Raw genomic sequence first — 20,659 nt, 5'->3', positions numbered from 1 at the left:
CCTGTCTCCCGAGTTCAGGTGATGCTCCTGAATCCTGAATTCTCTGAACTGGGATTACAGGCATGCACCACCATGCCTGGCTAATTTTGTATTTTTAGTAGAGACAGGGTTTCTCCATGTTGGTCAGTCTGGTCTCAAACTCCTGACCTCGGGTGATCCACTCGCCTCAGTCTCCCAAAGTGCTGGGATTACAGGTGTGAGCCACTGGGCTTTCCCACACTTTGATGAGCATCAGAATGGCCTGAGGAGCTTGGTAAGAATTCAGACTCCCTCCTTTTCTTGTCCATGGGCAGAAGTGGCCATTCAAGAGGTACTGACCCAGGGTTCCAGGCGGCGGGCAGAAGGCTGAGTCTCTGGAGGAGCGAGTCAGATGACTTGCCGCAAAGAGAGTATCAGCAGAGGTTCAGCAGACACACCTTTGAGAGGGCACTTCCTACTTTCAGTTGTGTTTGGAATGCAAAGGTCTGGCTGAAACGGTGGCCACAGAGAAGGGGTGATGGATTTGAGAGGCTGAAGGGATGAGGAAGTGAGGGAGTCTAGATACTGAGCTCTCAAGCCTAGGTGTGAAACCGGGTGAGAAGTTTGGGCTTGTTTTAGGCTATGCCGAGTTTAAGTTCACGGTCCGGTGGATCAGAGCTGGCGGGTAAGGCTGAAGGTGAGAGCAGGATGAGGGTTTGGAAGCCCTTGCCTAGAAGGAGGCAGTTTTTTGAGACAGCGTAGGACAGCGCAAACCTCCAGGATCACAGGGCTGCAGTCTTCTCCTTTCGGAGACCCCATTGCAGAGAAGAGCGAAACCAGGGGCGGGGTGGGGGTGGTAGTGGTCTCTTCCGGTTCTTGAAGAGAGCGTCCCTTAGGCAGGAGGGACGGGTCTTGGAGCACTCAATCTCCAGGCTTGGGAGGCCCCCAGCAATTCGGACGCGGAGGGCTAGGCCGCCACCGCGAGCCCAGTCGCCCGATACGCGCCTTGGGGTCCGGGTCTGCTTTCCCCCGACCCCTGGCCGGAAACTGAGCCGTTTACTTCCGCCACCAGCCGGAAGTTTTCTGTCACTGGACGCCAAGGAGTTTTCGGTGGCTCAGCTGGGTAACCGGGGCTCACCATGGCGGCCTCATTGGTGGGGAAGAAGATCGTGTTTGTCACGGGGAACGCCAAGAAGCTGGAGGAGGTGCCGGGAGGGTGTTGGGGGCTGACTGGGAGGCAGCTGGGAATACGGCGGAGAAGGGGCTTCCGGGTGGAGGGAAGCACGTGGGAGGAGGCATGGAGAGAGAAGAGAATTCAGCCCGGAAGGATGGGTCCTGACCCGGCTGTGTGGAAAGGCTGGGGCGCAAGAAGGGAGTGGCTATGGAATCGGGGCGCCCCGGGGTTGGCGAAGGAACGAGGGTCTTGACAGATCCCGACACAGAGCTTGTGTGGTCAGCGACTGCGGGACCCGGAGGAGTAGCGGGGCCCTTAGCAACCGCCCCGAAGGTCACCTATTGAAGTAGACCCCAACCCAGTGTCCCAATACTCTTCTGGGACTTACCCACATCCCGCTGCTGGGCCAGGGCTAGCAAGGACCCACAGAGGGCGTGGGGCGGAGTTCCACACTAAGCAATCCGTGCCCCACCACCGTCCTAAAATGTTCTAACCTCTTTTCGCGTGTGTGAAGTGGGGATGTGCAGGACATTTGCTTCACAGCGCTACAGGGAGGAGGCGTAAAGGAGGCAGTGGATCTAAAGTTTCTGTTTGCAGGGACTTTGTGGCTAGCAAGTAACAGAGACACACAGGGAGTTCATGTAAGCCACCAGATGACTCCTGTGGGAATATAGTGTTACCGTGTCCTGCAGGACCTGAGGTTCCCTCAAGAAGCTAACTTGTCCTTGTTCTCTCTGGATGCTGATCCCTATTCCTGTTCATGTATTTCCCCTTTCTTCCCTGCTGGGGGATGGAACAGTGAGACTTCTACCAGATATCAGCTCCGACTGGCTTTGCTTGAATCAAGTGTTTGCCCCTGTTCAATCAGCCATAGCCATGGAGTGGGGGTCTTGTGTGGGGGATCAGGATGACACCCACTGGATATGTCTGAGTCAGACCAGCGGGGTGTAATCACTAGGGAAACCTATATTTGCCTGTAGCGTAGGGAGGGACTGATGTCACTTTGGTGCCAGGACAAAGTGGCCTTGTCAGGAACCAGAGCCTTCTGCTGAAAAAAGGTTTGGGATCCTGAGGCCAGACCAGTCAGGCAGTGCCACCCTGAACAGAGCCCATGCAGGACAATGGGCATGAGACCCCAAACCTCTGACTGAGAATATTGCCCTCATTTAAAGAAGGAGCTGGAGCCTGGGTGCGGTGCCTCACGCTTGTAATCCCAGCACTTTGGGAGGCTGAGGCAGGCAAATCATCTGAGGTCAGGAGTTCAAGACCAGCCTGGCCAACATGGTGAAACTCCATCTCTACTAAAAATACAAAAATTAGCTGGGCATGGTGGCACATGTCTGTAGTCCCAGCTACTCAGGAGGCTGGAACAGGAGAATCGCTTGAAGCCCAGAAGCAGAGGTTACAGTGAGCTGAGATGACACCACTGTACTCCAGCCTGGGTGACAGAGTGACAGAGTGAGACTCCATCTCAAAATAAAAAAAAGAAGAAGAAGGCGGCGCTAGAGTAGCCAAGGGAGACTCCTTGGGGAACATGGACTTGAACTTGGCCTAAAACAGGTAGTCTTTTTTTTTTTTTTTGAGACAGAGTCTCACTTTGTCACCCAGGCTGGAGTGCAGTGGTGTGATCTCTGCTCGCTGCAACCTTCGCCTCCTGGGTTCAAGCGATTCTCCTGCCTCGGCCTCCCGAGTATCTGGGATTACAGGCATGCGTCACCACGCCTGGCTAATTTTTGTATTTTGAGTAGAAACGGGATTTTGCCATGTTGGCCAGACTGGTCTCAAACTCCTGACCTCAGGTGATCCACCCTCTATCCGCTTCTGCCTCCCAAAGTGCTGGGATTACAGGCGTGAACCACCTCGCCCAGCTGTGGTTTTTTTTTTTTTAGACAAGTCTCACTCTGTCGCCCAGGCTGGAGTGTATCTCAGCTCACTGCAACCTCCGCCTCCCGGGTTCAAGCAATCCTCATGCCTCAGCCTTCCCAGTAGCTGGGACTACAGGTGTGTGCCACCACACTCAGCTAATTTTTGTATTTTTAGTAGAGACAGGGTTTCTCCATGTTGGTCAGGCTGGTTGGTCTTGGACTCCCGACCTCAGGTGATCTGCCCGCTTCCGCCTCCCGAAGTGTTAGATTACACGCATGAACCACTGCGCCTGGTCGAACAGGTAGTCTTAACTAGTGGTATGCCATTGGCAGACTGAGGAAACCTATAGAATCTTTCTCAGGAAAATAGTTTCAAATGTACAAAATAAAATACATGGTATTACAGGCTGGGCACTGTGGTTCATACCTATAATCCCAGCACTTTGGGAGACTGAGGCTCAAGGAGGATCTCTTGAGCCCAGGAGTTCAAGACCAGCCTGGGCAACAAAGTGAGACCCTAGCTGTACAAATAATTAGCCTAAGCATGGTACCTGGGCCACCTGTGGTTCTAGGTACATGGGAGGCTGAGGCAGGAGGATCTCTTGGACCCAGGAGGTTGAGGCTCTAGTGAGCTGTGTTTGTGCCACTGTACTCCAGCCTGGGTGACAGAGAGAGATCCTCTCTCAAAAAAAAAAATAAATAAATAAAATACATAGGATTACAAAGGAAATCAACTATAGTGAAGTACAATTATCAAAATGTTACAAATATTTGTGATTTAGTTATCTATACTTTCTTAATGCATTAAAGGATTTAATCTACCAATGTATGAGTAATTACCTTTTTTTTTTTTTTTTTTGAGACGGGGTCTCACTCTGTTGCCTAAGGCTGGAATGCAATGGTGTAATCTTGGCTCACTGTAGCCTCAATCTTCTGTGCTCAAGCAATCCTCCTGCCCCAGCCTCCTGAGTAGCTGGGACTTAAGGCGCATGCCACCATGCCCAGCTAATTTTTGTATTTTTTGTAAAGATGGGGTTTTGCCATGTTGTTCAAGCTAGTCTCAAACTTCTGGGCTCAAGCAATATGCCCACCTTGGCCTCTGAAAGTGCTGAGATTACAAGCGTGAGCCACAGCACCTAGCCCCTTAATTTTAAAATATCCAGATAAATGGTATTTTGAGATATCTGCAGCAGTTGTAATGAGTTATAACAACATCTGTGATTTTAGTAGGTTTAAAAGTCAGGAACTGCTAGTAATATTTTGGTTTGTTACCTATATTCATAATGGAAAAAGATACTAAATTTCTTTTTTTTTTTTTTTTTTTGAGACAGAGTCTCACTCTGTCACCCAGGCTGGAGTGCAGTGGCGCGATCTCGGCTCACTGCAAGCTCCGCCTCCTGGATTCAAGCCATTCTCCTGTCTCAGCCTCCCGAGTAGCTGGTACTACAGGTGCCCGCGACCATGCCAGGCTAATTTTTTGTATTTTTAGTAGAGACGGGGTTTCACCATGTTAGCCAGGGTGGTCTCGATCTCCTGACCTCGTGATCCACCCGCCTCAGTCTCCCAAAGTGCTGGGATTACAGGCGTGAGCCACTGTGCCCGGCCAAAGATACTAAATTTCAATTAAGGTTACTAAGACTAAAGATATTTTTTTTCCAATCCATGTTCACAGGCCTCCTGAATTCTGGGTATCTTCTGATAGAGAATTTCTGGTTTAGGAGGGTGGCTAGGGTTTCTAGGAGCATTGAGAAAGGAAGAGGGTGTTCTGGATGGGGGCTTAGCACAAGCAGAGACCTGATGTAGGAGAGACAGAGAAGTAAGGAGATGGAAGGGGCTGGCTTGCTGGGGTGGGACCCTGAAAGCCGGGGTGAGGCTCACGGGCCTGAGTTGGTAAGCTTTAGGAGATTGGCAGGAGAGTTATCGATGAGAAAGGTGGATGACAGCTCACGTGCTCACATAGTAATGGGGAATCATTAGATGGTGATAAATCTTCTCTTTTCTTTTGAAACAGGTCATTCAGATTCTAGGAGATAAGTTTCCATGCACTTTGGTGGCACAGAAAATTGACCGTATGTCTCTGTTTTGTTTTATTTTTAAAAGATGGTTGGATTTTATCTGTCTTCCTGTGACCTGACTCTCTGTGTGTCTGTTTCCCTGATAAGTGCCGGAGTACCAGGGGGAGCCGGATGAGATTTCCATACAGAAATGTCAGGAGGCAGCTCGCCAGGTGCTTGCCCTGCCCTTGTCCCACACTTGCTCCTCTTGTCCAGGTAGCTTCCAGGGCCTGTGCCTGCTGGAAACAATAGAGTAAACAAGTTTGTTGAGCTTTCTAGGACCGGCCCAGAGCCCTCTAGGGTTCAGTTAATATTGGCTTTGGAACACTGCCTTCCTTTGCCAGCCTTGAATACATGGTATCTCCCCCAGACCATTACTATACACTCCTACATACACACAGACTCTCCTTCCCCCAAATGCTCAGACACATGCATTCCAGCCCTATATCCTCCCCACACACATCCACTGCTGCATTCACACTTGTTTGTGGAACTCAGAAAGCATGCTGTGGAGAGTCAGGCTGAGTGCGAATCCCAGCTCTCCCATTGCTGTGCCTGGAGCAAGCTTTACAATCAGCCAAAGCTTTGGTGTCTTCATAAGATAAGAGATTGGCCAAAGGTAAGAGATTGGCCGAGGGCAGCTCCCAGGGTGCTGTCTGCCACAGATCTCAGCTAGCTGAGGGCTGGCCCCAGCCTGGGTGACCTCGGTGTTCCAGGAGGGGATGGTGATCGTGTGTCTCAGGGCTGCATGTCTTTGTGCTGCAGGTACAGGGGCCCGTGCTGGTTGAGGACACCTGTCTGTGCTACAACGCCCTTGGAGGGCTCCCCGGCCCCTACATGTGAGTGCCCACCTCCACCCCCTTACAGGGCCCCAGGCCCAAAACCACCAGAACTGCAAAATGATGAGGCACCTGATACTGCAGGTCATTCCCTGTCTTCACATCAACAGCCTTTCACGTTGTCCCAAGGAACGATGGGATAGGAGAAGCATGTCTTTCTTTTGTAAAGTGTGAGAATGCGACCTGTAAGTGGAGACGGTAAAGGGGACCCCACGCATTTGAGAAGTACGTTCATAGGTAGATTAATTTCAGGAAAGAGAAAACAAGGAAGTTGGAATCTAAAACTTGATTTCTTTCTTCCTTTTTTTTTTTTTTTGGATACAGTCTCTGTTACCCAGGCGGCTGGAGTGCAGTGGCGTGATCATGGCTCACTGCAGTCTCCACCTCCCAGGCTCAGGTGATCTTTCCACCTCAGCTTCCTGAGTAGCTGGGACTACAGGTGTGCATCACCACACCCAGCTAATTTTTTGTACTTATTTATTTATTTATTTATTTATTTTTTGAGACAGAGTCTCGCTGTGTCGCCCGGGCTGGGGTGCAGTGGCCGGATCTCAGCTCACTGCAAGCTCCGCCTCCCGGGTTTACACCATTCTCCTGCCTCAGCCTCCCGAGTAGCTGGGACTACAGACACCCGCCACCTCGCTTGGCTAGTTTTTTGTATTTTTAGTAGAGACGGGGTTTCACCGTGTTAGCCAGGATGGTCTCAATCTCCTGACCTCGTGATCCGCCCGTCTCGGCCTCCCAAAGTTCTGGGATTACAGGCTTGAGCCACCGCGCCCAGCCTATTTATTATTTTTTTTTGAGATGGAGTCTTGCTCTGTCGCCCGGGCTGGAGTGCAGCGGCGCAATCTCAGCTCACTGCAAGCTCCACCTCCTGCATTCACGCCATTCTCCTGTCTCAGCCTCCTGAGCAGCTGGGATTACAGGTGCCCACCACCACAGCTAATTTTTTGTATTTTTAGTAGAGATGGGTTTTCACCATGTTAGCCAGGATGGTCTCAAACTCCTGACCTTGTGATCTGCCCTCTTCGGCCTCCCACAGTGCTGGGATTACAGGTGTGAGCCACTGTGCCTGGCCTGTATTTATTTACTTTTGGTGTGTTAGACAGCGTCTCAGTCTGTCGCTGAGGTAGGAGTTCAGTGGTGTGATCACAGCTCACTTGCTTGGCTCAAGCTATCCGCCTGCCTCAGCTTCCCGAGTGGCTGGGACTGCAGGCACGTGCCCAGCCAGTTTTTTTGCATTTTTTGTAGAGATGGGATTTCGCTGTGTTGTCCAAGTTTTTCTCAAACTCCTGAGCTCAGCCGGGCATGGTGGCTCACACTTGTAATACCAGCACTTTGGGAGGCCGAGGCGGGTGGATCACGAGGTCAGGAGATCGAGACCATCCTGTGAATGGTGAAACCCTGTCTCTACTAAAAATACAAAAAATTAGGCTGGGCGCGGTGGCTCACGCCTGTAATCCCAGCACTTTGTGAGGCCGAGGTGTGCGGATCATGAAGTCAGGAGATCGAGACCATCCTGGCTAACATGGTGAAACCCTGTCTCTACTAAAAATACAAAAAAATTAGCCGGGCGTGGTGGCGGGCACCTGTAGTCCCATCTACTGGGGAAGCTGAGGCAGGAGAATGGTGGGAATCCGGGAGGTGGAGCTTGTGGTGAGCCAAGATCATGTCACTGCACTCCAGCCTGAGTGACAGAGCAAGACTCCTCCTCAAAAAAAAAAAAAATTAGCTGGGCGTGGTGGTGGGCGCCTGTAGTCCCAGCTACTCGGGAGGCTGAGGCGGGAGAATGGCATGAACCCAGGAGGCGGAGCTTGCAGTGAGCAGAGATCGCCTGGGCAACAGAGTGAGACTCCGTCTCAAAAAAAACTGCTGAGCTCAAGCGATCCACCTGCCTTAGCCTCCCAAAGTGCTGGGATTACAGGTGGGAGCCACCTCGCCTGGCCCTTGGAGGCATTCTTTTTCATTTACCCTTGGCTGTCAATAGGGAACAGCCAGGAAAAGGTGGTAAGAAGATCCAGCTGCTCCTGGTGTTCTGACTCTCCTTTATTTCTCTTGCAGAAAGTGGTTTCTGGAGAAGTTAAAGCCTGAAGGTATTCTGCTTTGTTTCTTCCTTGGATCTGTTGGGAATGAGAATCTGGGCTTGCTCTAGGGGAAGGACCCCAACTAGTAGTCAGGAGTCCCAGGTTCTAGCCCCCACCACGGAGCCTCCACCTCATTTTCCCCATCTAGCACCTGTAGTTCACACTTACCCTGTACTCCAGAGAGCACTGTGTGGGGGAGGGATGGTGGGAGCTGTAGGGTTGAGGAACTTTCAAGAGGGACTTGGCCCTCGTGACTGCTTTAGCCAGGGCCTGCCCTGGGAATTGGAGGACTGCCCCTCCTGGACCCCAGCAGTGCATATCCTGTCACCCACAGTTGCAAGCCAAAATGTCCCCTCTTTATGTGCTTTTATTTATTTATTTAGAGACAGGGTCTCACTCTTGCCCAGGCTGGAGTGCACTGGTATGATCTCGACTCACTGCAACCTCCGCCTCTTGTGTTCAAGCGATTCTCCTGCCGCAGCCTTCCAAATAGCTGGGATTACAGGCGCCCACCACCATGCCCGGCTAATTTTTGTATTTTAAGTAGAGAGGGGGTTTCACCATGTTGGCCAGGCCAGTCTCGAACACTTGACCTCAAGTGATCCTCCTACCTTGGCCTCCCAAAGTGCTGAGATTACAGGTGTGAGCCACCGCGCCCAGCCTATGTATTTATTTATTTATTTATTTGAGATGGAGTCTCACTGTTGCCAAGGCTAGGGTGCAGTGGCTCAATCTCAGCTCACTGCAACCTCTGCCTCCCTGGTTCAAGCAATCCTCCTGCCTCAGCCTCCCAAGCAGCTGGGATTACAGGCATGCACCACCACGCTGGCTAAATTTTTTTTTTTTTTTTTTTTGAGAGATGGAGTCTCACTCTGTCACCCAGGCTGGAGTGCAGTAGCACGATCTCAGCTCACTCCAACCTCCACCTCCTGGATTCAAGCGATTCTTCCGCCTCAGCCTCCTGAGTAGCTGGGACTTCAGGCGTATGCCACCATGCCCAACTAATTTTTGTATTTTTAGTAGAGTTGGGATTTCACCATGTAGGTCAGGATGGCCTCAATCTCCTGACCTTGTGATCTGCCTGCCTCAGCCTCCCAAAGTGCTGGGATTACAGGTGTGAGTTACCACGCCTGGCCTTCTTTTTTTGGAGACAAGTTTCACTGTTGTTGCCCATGCTAGAGTGCAATGGCACGATCTCAGCTCACTACAACCTCTGCCTCCTGAGTTCAAGCGATTCTCCTGCCTCAGCCTCCCGTGTAGCAGATCTCGAACTCCTAACCTCAGGTGATCCACCCACCTCGGCCTTCCAAAATGCTGGGATTACAGGCATGAGTTACCGCACCCGTCCTTATGTGCTTTTAAAAACACTTCACATTGGCCGGGTGCGGTGGCTCACGCCTGTAATCCTAGCACTTTGGGAGGCTGAGGCGGGCAGATCACGAGGTCAGGAGATCGAGACCATCCTGGCTAACACGGTGAAACCCCGTCTCTACTAAAAATACAAAAAATTAGCTGGGCGGCCGGGCGCGGTGGCTCAAGCCTGTAATCCCAGCACTTTGGGAGGCCGAGACGGGCGGATCACGAGGTCAGGAGATCGAGACCATCCTGGCCAACACAGTGAAACCCCGTCTCTACTAAAAATACAAAAAATTAGCCGGGCGTGGTGGCGGCGCCTGTAGTCCCAGCTACTCGGGAGGCTGAGGCAGGAGAATGGCGTAAACCCGGGAGGCGGAGCTTGCAGTGAGCCGAGATCGCGCCACTGCACTCCAGCCTGGGCGACAGAGCGAGACTCCGCCTCAAAAAAAAAAAAAAAAAAAAAAAAAATTAGCTGGGCATGGTGGCGGATGCCTGTAGTCCCAGCTACTCAGGAGGCTGAGGCAGGAGAATGGCGTGAATCCGGGAGGTGGAGCTTGCAGTGAGCCGAGATCGCACCACTGTACTCCAGCTTGGGTGACAGAGCGAGACTCCGTCTCAAAAAAAAAAAAACAAAAAACACTTTGCATTATAGAGCATTTCAAATCTGCGCAGTAGAATATCATAATAGGATAATGGGCATAAATATATACAGTTATTGTTTGTCAATTAAAAAAAAACAGTAGAATAATGAACCTCAGTCACCATCAACCAGCTTCCAGGGTTATCAGCACAATGCCTGTTTTTGTGACATCTATAACCCCTCTTATTTTTCCTAAGTCCAGTATTTTAAGGCAAATCACAGACACCATATCATCAGTAAGTTCTTCAGCTTGTATTTATTTTTATTTGTTTTAATTTTTTTTGGAGACAAGGGTCTCCCTCTGTTGCCCAGGCTGGAGTGCAGTGGCTCAATCTCGGCTCACTGCCCACCATCCGGGCTCAAGTGATCCTCCCACCTCAGCCTCCTGAGTAGCTGGGACTACAGGTGTAAGCCACCATGCCTAGCTAATTTTTGTGTTTTTTATAGAGGTGAGGTCTCACTATGTTGCCCGGGCTGGTCTCAAACTCCTGAGCTCAAGCGACCCACCCGCCTTGGCCTCCCAAAGTGTTGGGATTACAGGTATGAGCCACCAAATGAAGCCACTGTATTTCTAAAAGGTGAAAAGTTAAGAAACTGTTAAATAACTAAAATATAATCATTTTTAATATTACCTAATCATTTTTTGGATTTCCTTGGTTGTAGAAAAAGTGCCTATTAAAGTTGGTTAGTTTTTTTGTTTTGTTTTGTTTTGTTTTTTTGAGACGGAGTCTTGTTCTGTCGCCCAGGCTGGAGTGCAGTGGCCTGATCTCGGCTCACTGCAAGCTCCGCCTCCCGCGTTCACGCCATTCTCCTGCCTTAGCCTCCGGAGTAGCTGGGACTGCAGGTGCCCGCCACCACACCCGGCTAATTTTTTTGTATTTTTAGTAGAGACGGGGTTCACCGTGTTAGACAGGATGGTCTCGATCTTCTGACCTCGTGATCTGCCCACCTTGGCCTCCCAAAGTGCTGGGATTACAGGCATGAGCCACCGCGCCCGGCCTACAGTTGGTTAGTTTTGAATCAGGAATCAAACAAGGTCCACACTGCATTCGCTAGTTTTCTGACTTTAAATAAAGCCTTGTGTCGTCAGCCTGTGCTAGAGGGAAGCGAGAATGCCCAGAGACTTCCATTTCAAGCCTAGTCCCACTGCCTTGGGCTCTGCCGCCCCCGTTACCCCATTTGAGACCTAATTTCCCTTTTTAGGGAATTCCTGCCTCCCCACCCTTAGTGGGCTTCTTGGGAGTGGGGGTGGGAGTTAGCCAGCAGGGATGCCCTGAGCCCTCACTGCCCACCCGCAGGTCTCCACCAGCTCCTGGCTGGGTTCGAGGACAAGTCAGCCTACGCGCTCTGCACGTTTGCACTCAGCACCGGGGACCCAAGCCAGCCCGTGCGCCTGTTCAGGGGCCGGACCTCGGTGCGTAACCACCTTGATGCAGTTCCCGCCGCACGCCGCCAGGGGGTGCCGCGACAGAAGCCGACCGCCCCGGGTCTGCGGGAGGGTAGTGGGAAGGGCGCCTTGGGGCCAAAGATGCCTTGCTGAGAGGCTCCCCTGGGCAGCATAGGTAGAAGTGCTGTCAATCCTAGGAGGGTGGTGGAAAGGGTGCCCTGGGGCCAGAGTAGTTACCTTCGCCTTGCTGAGGGGCGCCCCTGGGCAGGACAATGGAAGTGTTGTCAATTCTGAAACCTGTTTGACCCCTGAGGCTGTTGTTTCAGGGAAAGGCTTGGCTAACAGCTCCTGAGGCCTGATAGACCCAGAAGAGCAAACTGAAGGTGACAACTCCCAAAACTACTTTTTTTCTTTCTTTCTTTCTTTTTTTTTTTTTTTGTTGTTGTTAGTAAGAAACCACACTTGGATCAAAGCTACATGTATAGCCCAGACTTCTCCAAGCTCAGATTTCCTTATCCAACTGCCAAGGTGCTTGACTATCTCTTAGCCTTTCCAACTTTTCGTGTTTATGTATAATAGAATCTTAATTTTTTTTTTTTTTTTTTTTGAGACAAAGTCTTGCTGTGTTGCCCAGGCTGGAGTGCAGTGGTGTCATCTCGGCTCACTGCAACCTCTGCCTCCAGGGTCCAAGTATACAATGTGAATTCTTGGCCAGGTTTGGTGATTTACACCTGTAATCTTGGCACTTTGGGAGTCCCAGGTGGGAGGCTTTCTTGAGCCCAGGTGTTCAAGATTAGCCTGGGCACCATAATAAGACCCCATCTTTACAAATAATCTAAAAATGAGGCCAGGCGTGGTGGCTCACGTCTGTAATCCCAGCACTTTGGGAGGCCGAGGCAGGTGGATCACCTGAGGTCGGGCGTTCAAGAACAGCCTGGCTAGCATAGCTAAACCCTGTCTCTACTAAAAATACAAAAAATAGCTGGACCTGGTGGCAGATGCCTGTAATCCCAGCTACTCGGGAGGCTAAGGTGGGAGAATCGCTTGAACCCGGGAGGCAGAGGTTGCAGTGAGCCGAGATCCCGCCACTGCACTCCAGCCTGGGGGTGACAAGAGCAAGACTCCGTGCTCCCCCCCCCCCAAAAAATGAGGCTGAGCACAGTGGCTCACACATGTAATCCCAGCACTTTGCAAAGCGAAAGCAGGAGGATGGCTTGAGGCCAGGAGTTTGAGACCAGCCTGGGTAACATAGCCAGACCCTGTCTCAAAAATAAATAAATAAATAATTAGCTGGGCATGATGGTGCACACCTGTAGTCCCAACTACTTGGGAGGCTGAGGTGGGAGGATCACCTGAGCCTAGGAGTTTGAGGGTACAGTGAGCTATGATCGCACTCCTGCACTCCAGCCATGGAGTAATGGAGTGAGACCCAGTCTCAAAAAATAATAATAATAATAATAATAATAATAACACCTTAATTATTTGCCCAAACTTATTCCTTCCGTGAGATGTATTCCACACCCCTTACCTGCCTATCAGATTCTGAATTACAGCTGCTTCTCCCAGGGTCCAGACTACCCTCCAGGCTGGCTGCTGCCCCTGTGCCCACCTGCTCTCTCCCTGTGCAGAAGCATGCCTTCTGCCACTTCACTTCTCTGCGCAGTTCCTGCTGCTCAGGACAATGTCCAGAGATTCCACTGGGAGCTGTTCACAGATGTCTTACCTTGTCTGGTAAAAGTTTTTGGTGGTGGTGGTGATGGTTTAAAAAAAAAAAATTACTATCGTGACCATTTTTTTTTTCTTGGTACTCACTGGTTATAGCTTTTTTGTTTATTCGTTTGAGACGGTGTCTTGCTCTGTTGCCAGGCTGGAGTGCAATGGCATGATTTCGGCTCACTGCAACCTCCACCTCCTGGGTTCAAGGAATGCCCGGCTCATTTTTGTATTTTTAGTAGAGATGGGGTTTCGCCATTTCGGTCAGGCTGGTTTCGAACTCCTGACTTCGGGTGATCCACCCTCCTTGGCCTTCCAAAGTGCTGGGATTATAGGCATGAGCCACCGTGCAGGCCCCCATACTTTCATTATTGAACTTAACACCTTGTTCATTCCCTTTAAGGCACTTTGCATTGTATAATCATTACTTTTATTAATTTGTTTACTGGTGTAATGCCTGTTTGGCTTAAGAGGTCTATTGTATGAGGGCAAGGCTAGGCCCACTGTGGGTGCACAAAACACATTTGTTGTATGGTTGAGGTTCAGTAACTGGCCTTGGTCACGCAGCCTCTCATAGCGGAAGTAGAATTTGCCTTTGGGTTTAAATTACTTGGCATTTATGTGACTAATCCCAATCATGTACCACCTCCACTGTAGTTTTTAAAAATTAAAAAAAAAAATGTTTTTAAGACAGGGTCTTGCTTTATCACCCAGGCTGGAGTGCAGTGGCATGGTTACAGTTCATAGCAGCCTTGATCTCTCAGGCTCAAGTCATCCTCCCACCTCAGCCTCCTGAGTAGCTAGGACCTCAGGTGCGAGCTACTACATCTGGCTAATTAAAAAAAAAAAAAAAAAAAAAATTGGTAGAGATAGGGTCTGACTGTGTTGCCCAGACTGGTCTTGAACTCCTGAGTTTAAACCATCCTCCCTTCTCCGCTTCCCAAAGCGCTGAGATTACAGGCATGAGCTACCACACCTGGCCCCTTGTATTTTTTCAGTTAGAATTTTTTGGGTTTTTTTGTTTGTTTTTTGGAATGTTTGTATGTTTGTTTTGATTCAGGGTCTCAGTCTGTCGCCCGGGCTGGATCACAGCTCACTGCAGCCTCGACCTCTTGGGCTCAAGCAGTCTTCCCACCAAGTATCTGGGACTACAGGCTCACACCACCAGGCTAGGCTAATTTTTGTATTTTTTGTAGAGATGGGATTTCGCTTTTGCCATGTTGCCCAGGGTAGTCTCAAATTGCTGGGCTCAAGTGATCTTCCCACCTCAGCCTCTCAAAGTCCTGGGATTACAGGCATGAGCCACCGTGCCTGGCCAGATTGTTTTTTCTTTTTTTTTACTTTGATAACAACATGACATTTCATGTCACTGGATTACAATTTGTTCTTTTTTCTAACATTTTCACTGTGGAATTTCCCTACTACAGCCAGTGTTTACTGTACTCACTTATGTGTTCATGAAGTGGGGAGCTGGGTGCCTGCTTCTGGTTGCAGTGTTTCATCGTATGGTTAAAGTCTTCCTTGCATTTTCAGGAACACGGTCATAGTGGCAGGCATCTGGCTTGTCCACAGACTTCAGGGCACTTAGCTTCCTATTAGGAGAAAACGTTTTCTATCTATCAAAGTAGCCTCATTGTTCTTCAGTGATATCCCAATTTGTCCCGGGTGTGGCGAGGGCACGTGGCCTCGGAGGTGCCAGTGGGCCCATCGGGTGCATGCCTCCTCCCTGTGTGAGGGGAGAGCTGCTCCACTCTGCTTTTTATTGTATTCAGCAAACATTTGCAGGTGCTATAGAGGCCTTGCAACTATTTTGCATAAGTTGGGTCAAATCAAATTCACAAACTCACCAAACTCCTACTGGCCACTGCCCTCCTCATGCTTGTCCTCTGGACCAAGTTACACACCAGTACCCCCTTTCCTTTGGCAGGGCCAGATCGTGGCACCCAGAGGCTGCCGGGACTTTGGCTGGGACCCCTGCTTTCAGCCTGATGGATATGAGCAGACGTAAGGAGCCCTGGTTTCTTCCCTGGGGTGTGGGGTTGGCATAGCCATGGTTTGGGTTGGGCCAGTGCCCCGCCCAAGTGCAGGCATGCGGATATGGGCTGGGGAGGCTCTGAGGGTGCCGTTCCAGCCAAAGGCAGCTCTGCTGGGGTGGACACTAGGAATCTGGGTGGCCTAGTCCATGGTCGGGAAGGCAGCCAGATGGCACTGGGAGTCCTGGGCTCTAAGGCTCCAGGTCACCCCACATCAGCTGTGTAGCCAGTGGTTTCGCCTCTCTGGCCTTGGCTTGTAAGCTGTACCTCTGACTTTTTTTTTTTTTTTTGAGACGGGGTTTTGCTTGCTGCTGGAGTGCAGTGGTGCAGTGGTGTGATCTCGACTCACTGCAGCCTCTGCCTTCCGGGTTCAAGCGATTCTCCTGTCTCAGCTGGGATTGCAGGCATGCACCATCATGCCCAGCTAATTTTTGTTATTTTTAGTAGAGACGGGATTTCACCAGATTGGCCAGGCTGGTCTCAAACTGACCTCAGGTGATCCACCCGCCTTGGCCTCCCAAAGTGCTAGGATTACAGGCATGAGCCACTGCGCCCGGCCACATCTGACAGTTTTATGGCGTCATTTTCTGACCCCCATCTAGGTTGGGAAAATGTCCAGGGTTTTGCAGCCTCTTGTGGGCACTATTTTATGCCCTCAAAGTACCAGTTGTTCTCAGTAGTTCGCACGAATCCCCCCTTATTCACACAAGGCATGGGCCATTGTTGGAATCAGGCTTTCCAGGCTGGAGGGGCCCTGAGGGAGCGCAGTCTGAGGCCCCACAATAGCCCCAGCAGGGGTGAGGACATTGTGGAACCAGCCAGTAGCCATATGGGGCTGTGGAGTACTTGCATGTGGTGAGACCCAGAAATGGAATATTTTTATTCAGTGTTAATTCATTTAAATAGCCACACCTGGCTAGTGGCTACTGGCTGCCATCTTGCACAGAGCAGTCTGCAGGCCACAGGCGGGGTATGGGATTCTCACCTCACTGCCGTGCTGGCACAGAGGTCAGGCCCCTGGCCAGCTGTTCAAGTGCTCCCCCGCCCTCCGCGCATTAGAGGAGACTGCTGTGTTTGCTCTGTCAGGCCCCACTGCTTCCTGTCAACAGATGACAAAGCTGATCAAACATGCAGCTCATCCCCCCTGTCCCCAGCTTCCCTTAATGACTTTTGGGCACACTAGAGTAAGTTTAATATCCCTCCATGCTCATTCATGGGGGTTTCTGCCCCAGGGGAATTGAAAACTTGATCCGATTTTTTTTTTTTTTTTTTTTTTGAGATGGAGTCTCGCTCTGTCGCCCAGGCTGGAGTGCAGTGGCCGGATCTCAGCTCACTGCAAGCTCCGCCTCCCGGGTTCCCGCCATTCTCCTGCCTCAGCCTCCCGAGTAGCTGGGACCACAGGCGCCCGCCACCTCGCCCGGCTAGTTTTTTGTATTTCTTAATAGAGATGGGGTTTCACCGTGTTAGCCAGGATGGTCTCGATCTCCTGACCTCGTGATCCGCCCGTCTCGGCCTCCCAAAGTGCTGGGATTACAGGCTTGAGCCACCGCGCCCGGCCTTGATCCGATTTTTAAAAGTTAACTGGCTGCCAGCAACTGCTGGGCCCCTCTGCTTTTCTGGGGGTCTGTGAGCTTTGGACTCCAGGAATGAGATGAGGTAGGGTAGGGAGGGGGTGCGTTTCCTCCCTGAATCTGGGCTCCCTGAGCTGTTACTGTCATCCCTCAGGTACGCAGAGATGCCTAAGGCAGAGAAGAACGCTGTCTCCCATCGCTTCCGGGCCCTGCTGGAGCTGCAGGAGTACTTTGGCAGCTTGACTTCTGCGGCTGGGGGAGGCCCCTCAGGCCGGGGATCTGGGGAGGGCTAGCCTGAAACCTCCCGCATCAGGCAGGCACCCCTGGAAGTACTTCCTTCAGGGTTTCCCCTTCCTGGAGGTGTCGAGTAGCCTCACCAGCCTGTCTGGAGGAGCAGCTGGCTCTGCTCTGAGAAACTCTGGGCAAGTGGATGCCATTCTCTTGCCCTTAGGATTCACTGCTCTCTCCTACAACCTCCAGGCCTGGGATCCTGCAAGGACCTTGGGTGGTAAAGCTGGACTTGGTGGGAGTGAGGGCTTGGGGAGGAACCATGGAAATCACCTCCCATGTTTTTTAAATGCAATAAATAACACTTCTGGATGAGACTTGTTTCCAAAATAAACCAGCTATATCTGTTTTGAACCCTGCCCCAGGCAGGTGTCTGTCTCAGTCTCCTTTGGCAGGTGCAGGAAGCCTTTTAGGTGGGGGTGGGGATGGGGACACGGGCAGCACTCTGTGGAAGGCGTTCGGATGCCACTGTGAACTGGAGTGTTACATCTCCACTCGCGTTCTTGCCTCACTCAGTGGCATGGATTGTGGGCTGACCTCCACCCTGGATCCATGCTGCCCCCTACCTGCAGGTAGTGCCAGGGCCTCCATGAAGCCTTACTGGGTTGGGGGCTGGGCGGTGTGGCACGCCCAGTGCTTCTGCCTTATGCTGTTACACAGCAGAGCCGCTAAAATGTTGGTTTACAATTACAATGCCCAGTTCATTTTTATGGTGAGGAGGGGCTGGAGTCCTCGACCCCAGTTGGCTTGATAGCCACAGTTCAGCCTGCCGGCTGCAGACCCCTCAGGAGACCTCGCTCACGCCACACACCCTTACTCTGTGCCCTGGAGAAGTCATTGCCTGGAAGGGACTTCCCCAGGTGGCTGCCTTGTCAGAGTGTCCAACCCAAGGACATTCAAGGGGGGCGTGGTAGGCTCAGGCTGGTGGGGCACCTCCAGGCTTGCTTCTGTGCCCACAGGCAGCTCTGGAGAGACCCCTGCAGTCCCTGTGACTCCATCCAGCAGGATGGCCCTGGGTCAGGACAGTGTCGTTCCTTCACTCCCCTCTTGCCTGCAAGCTCCGGCTGGGTTAAATCCCCAGGAGGTGCTGCGTCCCTGCCCAGTCTCCTGAGTCTCCTTGATGGGTGGGAAAAGTCTAGCTGGGCCTCAGACGTGGGGTGCTGGGGGCCTGCCTGCTCCTTGCCAGTTGATCATGGATGCAGCCCCCCTGTGCAGGGAACACCTAGGCTACTGATGAGGGTACTCCAAAGAAGAATCACATGCTGCCTGGGTGGGATGGGGACATAGGCGTGGGGCAGGGCACCTCTCTGTATTGCCTGTTCAGCTCCTCCAGAATTCTGTCCTGGGTGTACATGACACTTTCTGCCCATTTTTTTTTACTTTAGCTACCTGTGATACTCTGAAGTAGGTATCTAGTTCTAGGCAAGGTGGCTCATGCCTGTAATCCCAGCACTTTGGAAGGCCAAGGTGGGAGGATCGCTTGAGCCCAGGACTTCACGACCAGCCTGGGCAACATGGCAAAACCTTGTCTTGGGCCGGACGCAGTGGCTCAAGCCTGTAATCCCAGCACTTTGGGAGGCCGAGGCGGGTGGATCACGAGGTCAGGAGATCGAGACCATCCTGGCTGACACGGTGAAACCCCGTCTCTACTAAAAAACACAAAAAAAACTAGCTGGGCGAGGTAGCGGGTGCCTGTAGTCCCAGCTACTCGGGAGGCTGAGGCAGGAGAATGGCGTGGACCCGGGAGGCGGAGCTTGCAGTGAGCTGAGATCCGGCCACTGCACTCCAGCCTGCACTCCAACCTGGGCTACAGAGCGAGACTCCGTCTCACAAAAAAAGAAAAAGAAAAAAAAAAAAACCTTGTCTCTACAAAAATACAAAAATTTGCTGGGCATGGTGGTGCGTGCCTATGGCCACAGCTACTCAGGATTCCGAGGTGGGAGGATCCCCTGAGCCTAGGGAAATCGAGGCTGCAGTGAGCCATGATCGCACCACTGCACTCCAGCCTGGGCAACAGTGTGAGACCCTGTCTCAAAAAAAAACATATATGTATTTGGTCTTTGACCCCTTTCCTAGCAAACAACTTAAAAACCCTCAGAAACTCCACACTGATGTCTTCTTGTGTGCTAATGAGGTGGCTGGCAGCATCTAGGTAGCTTGGTTATGGAAAGACCAAGACAGGACAAGAGGACTGGGACTTTCGGTCTCCACCCCCCGCCACACCTCCAGGGAGGGGCAGGGCTGAAGGTTCAATTGATCACCAGTGGCCAGTGGTTTATTCAATCATGCCTGCGTAATGAGGCCTCCCTAAAAACCCAAAAGGCCAGGGTTTGGGGAGCTTCTGAATAGCCGAACATGTGGGGGTTCCTGGAGGGTGACACCCCGGGGAGGGCACACAAGCTCTGTGCCCCTTCCCCCACACCTCACCCTGTGCATCTCTTCATCTGAATTCTCTGTAATAGCCTTTTTAATAAGCCAGTAGGGTGGGGGGCAAGGCCCTGGGCCCATTAGCTCTTATTCATCACTGGCAACTCCATCAATGCCCAACCCTTAAAAAATAATTAAAAAAAAAAAATTTAGGCAGGGCATGGTGGCTCATGCCTGTAATCCCAGCACTTTGGGAGGCCAAGGCAGGCAGATCACTTGAGGTCAGGAGTTCAAGACCAGACTGGCCAATATGATGAAACCCCGTCTCTACTAAAAATACAAAAATTAGCCAGGCGTAGTGACATGCACCTGTAGTCCCAGCTATTTGGGAGGCTGAGGCATGAGAATCGCTTGAGCCAGAGGTGGAGGTTGCAGTGAGCCGATCAGGCCATTGCACATTAAAAATGAGACTCTGTCTCAAAAAGAAAAAAAAAATTAAAACCTGCTAAATATAAGTAAATGTTTCCCTGACTTTTGTGAACCACTCTAGCAAATTAATTGAACCCAAAACAGGAGTCGTGGGAACCCCAAGTTGAAGACAGTGTCAGAAGTTCTGCAGGCCCAGACCTCAGACTGGTGGGAAGGAAGTGGTGGTCTTGTGGGACTGAACCCTCAACTTGGGGTTTCTGAAGCTATCTCCTGGCAGGTAGCAGTTGGGTTGAATTGAATTGAATTGGTGGGCACCCAGCAGCTGTCCTATGAGAAATCCCTTACTTGGTCACAGAAATCTTCTGCGTTGACTGTTGTGCACAGTGAGAGTAGAGGAAAACGGTTTGAGTTGGTTTTTCCACACTTGCTACCCGTCCCCAAACAGCAGGGTGGAGAGCATGCGAGCATGCAAGTACGCTCATACTCACCTGGATTAGTTCTCCGGGCCCTGGGGGCTCCTGATCTCCCACTCAGCACCAGGCTACCCAGTGTAAGGTGGCATCTCATGTGAGCTTGCGGTTCTCTAATTACCAAGCGGTCTGAGCACCTCTCGCTACTCCTGTTACAGTTGGGCCTCCTTCCCCTGTTCACGGCCTCTGCCTCTTCTGTTGGGGCTGCTGTCGTTTGTTGGTTTGCAGGAATTCTTTGCATATTTCAGATATTTGCATATTTCAGATATATTTTCAGTTTTAGACGGAGCCAATCTCTTCTGTCTGCTTAGTCCATGGGGCATTTGTCAAGCTAGTCCAGGAGGCGATGTGAGCCCCAGGTGTTCCTGCTGACCACTGTTGCCACGCACAGGGCGCTCCCCTGAGCCAATATTCCCTGTTGTCGGCTGCCA

The 20,659-nt window shown here is 51.4% G+C and overlaps 1 protein-coding gene and 1 long non-coding RNA gene across 4 annotated transcripts; one reads left to right on the top strand and one right to left on the bottom strand.

The window, feature by feature from the left end:
- Window positions 1–30: 30 nt before the first annotated feature.
- Window positions 31–17,316, top strand: ITPA (inosine triphosphatase). Of its 3 annotated transcripts, XR_002515184.2 has the most exons (9): window positions 31–1,163; window positions 5,009–5,066; window positions 5,160–5,224; window positions 5,817–5,890; window positions 7,952–7,983; window positions 11,269–11,384; window positions 11,684–11,740; window positions 14,998–15,074; window positions 16,829–16,869. XR_002515184.2 is itself a non-coding variant. In XM_003905006.5 (8 exons), exons 1-8 carry the CDS (start codon window positions 1,098–1,100, stop codon window positions 16,965–16,967), a joined length of 627 nt encoding a protein of 208 aa, XP_003905055.2. In that variant the 5' UTR covers window positions 31–1,097; the 3' UTR covers window positions 16,968–17,316. The 3 variants fall into 3 exon arrangements, 2 of the variants coding, with proteins under 2 accessions (XP_003905055.2, XP_031512469.1); XM_003905006.5 differs by lacking the exon at window positions 11,684–11,740 and having other exon boundaries at window positions 16,829–17,316; XM_031656609.1 differs by lacking the exons at window positions 11,684–11,740; window positions 14,998–15,074; window positions 16,829–16,869 and adding an exon at window positions 11,807–11,885.
- On the bottom strand, window positions 14,412–15,089 carry LOC116270794. The gene is made up of 2 exons (XR_004179028.1): window positions 14,918–15,089; window positions 14,412–14,662 (listed from the first exon to the last, which is right to left on the bottom strand). It is a non-coding gene; the product is annotated as an uncharacterized LOC116270794 (long non-coding RNA).
- Window positions 17,317–20,659: the final 3,343 nt, after the last annotated feature.

This window comes from Papio anubis, chromosome 16 (genome assembly GCF_008728515.1).
Source record: "Papio anubis isolate 15944 chromosome 16, Panubis1.0, whole genome shotgun sequence".
Lineage (NCBI taxonomy): Eukaryota > Metazoa > Chordata > Mammalia > Primates > Cercopithecidae > Papio > Papio anubis.
The sequence above is the reverse complement of the archived record's forward strand: the minus strand, read 5'-3'. Positions and strand labels throughout refer to the sequence as shown.

Bases quoted from the DNA above. Each gene is read 5' to 3' on its own strand.
- ITPA (XM_003905006.5), top strand. From the start codon at position 1,098: ATGGCGGCCTCATTGGTGGGGAAGAAGATCGTGTTTGTCACGGGGAAC. The intron at 5,225-5,816 runs GTGCTTGCCCTG...TTTGTGCTGCAG, and splicing joins GTCAGGAGGCAGCTCGCCAG to GTACAGGGGCCCGTGCTGGT. The intron at 15,075-16,828 runs GTAAGGAGCCCT...GTCATCCCTCAG, and splicing joins CCTGATGGATATGAGCAGAC to GTACGCAGAGATGCCTAAGG.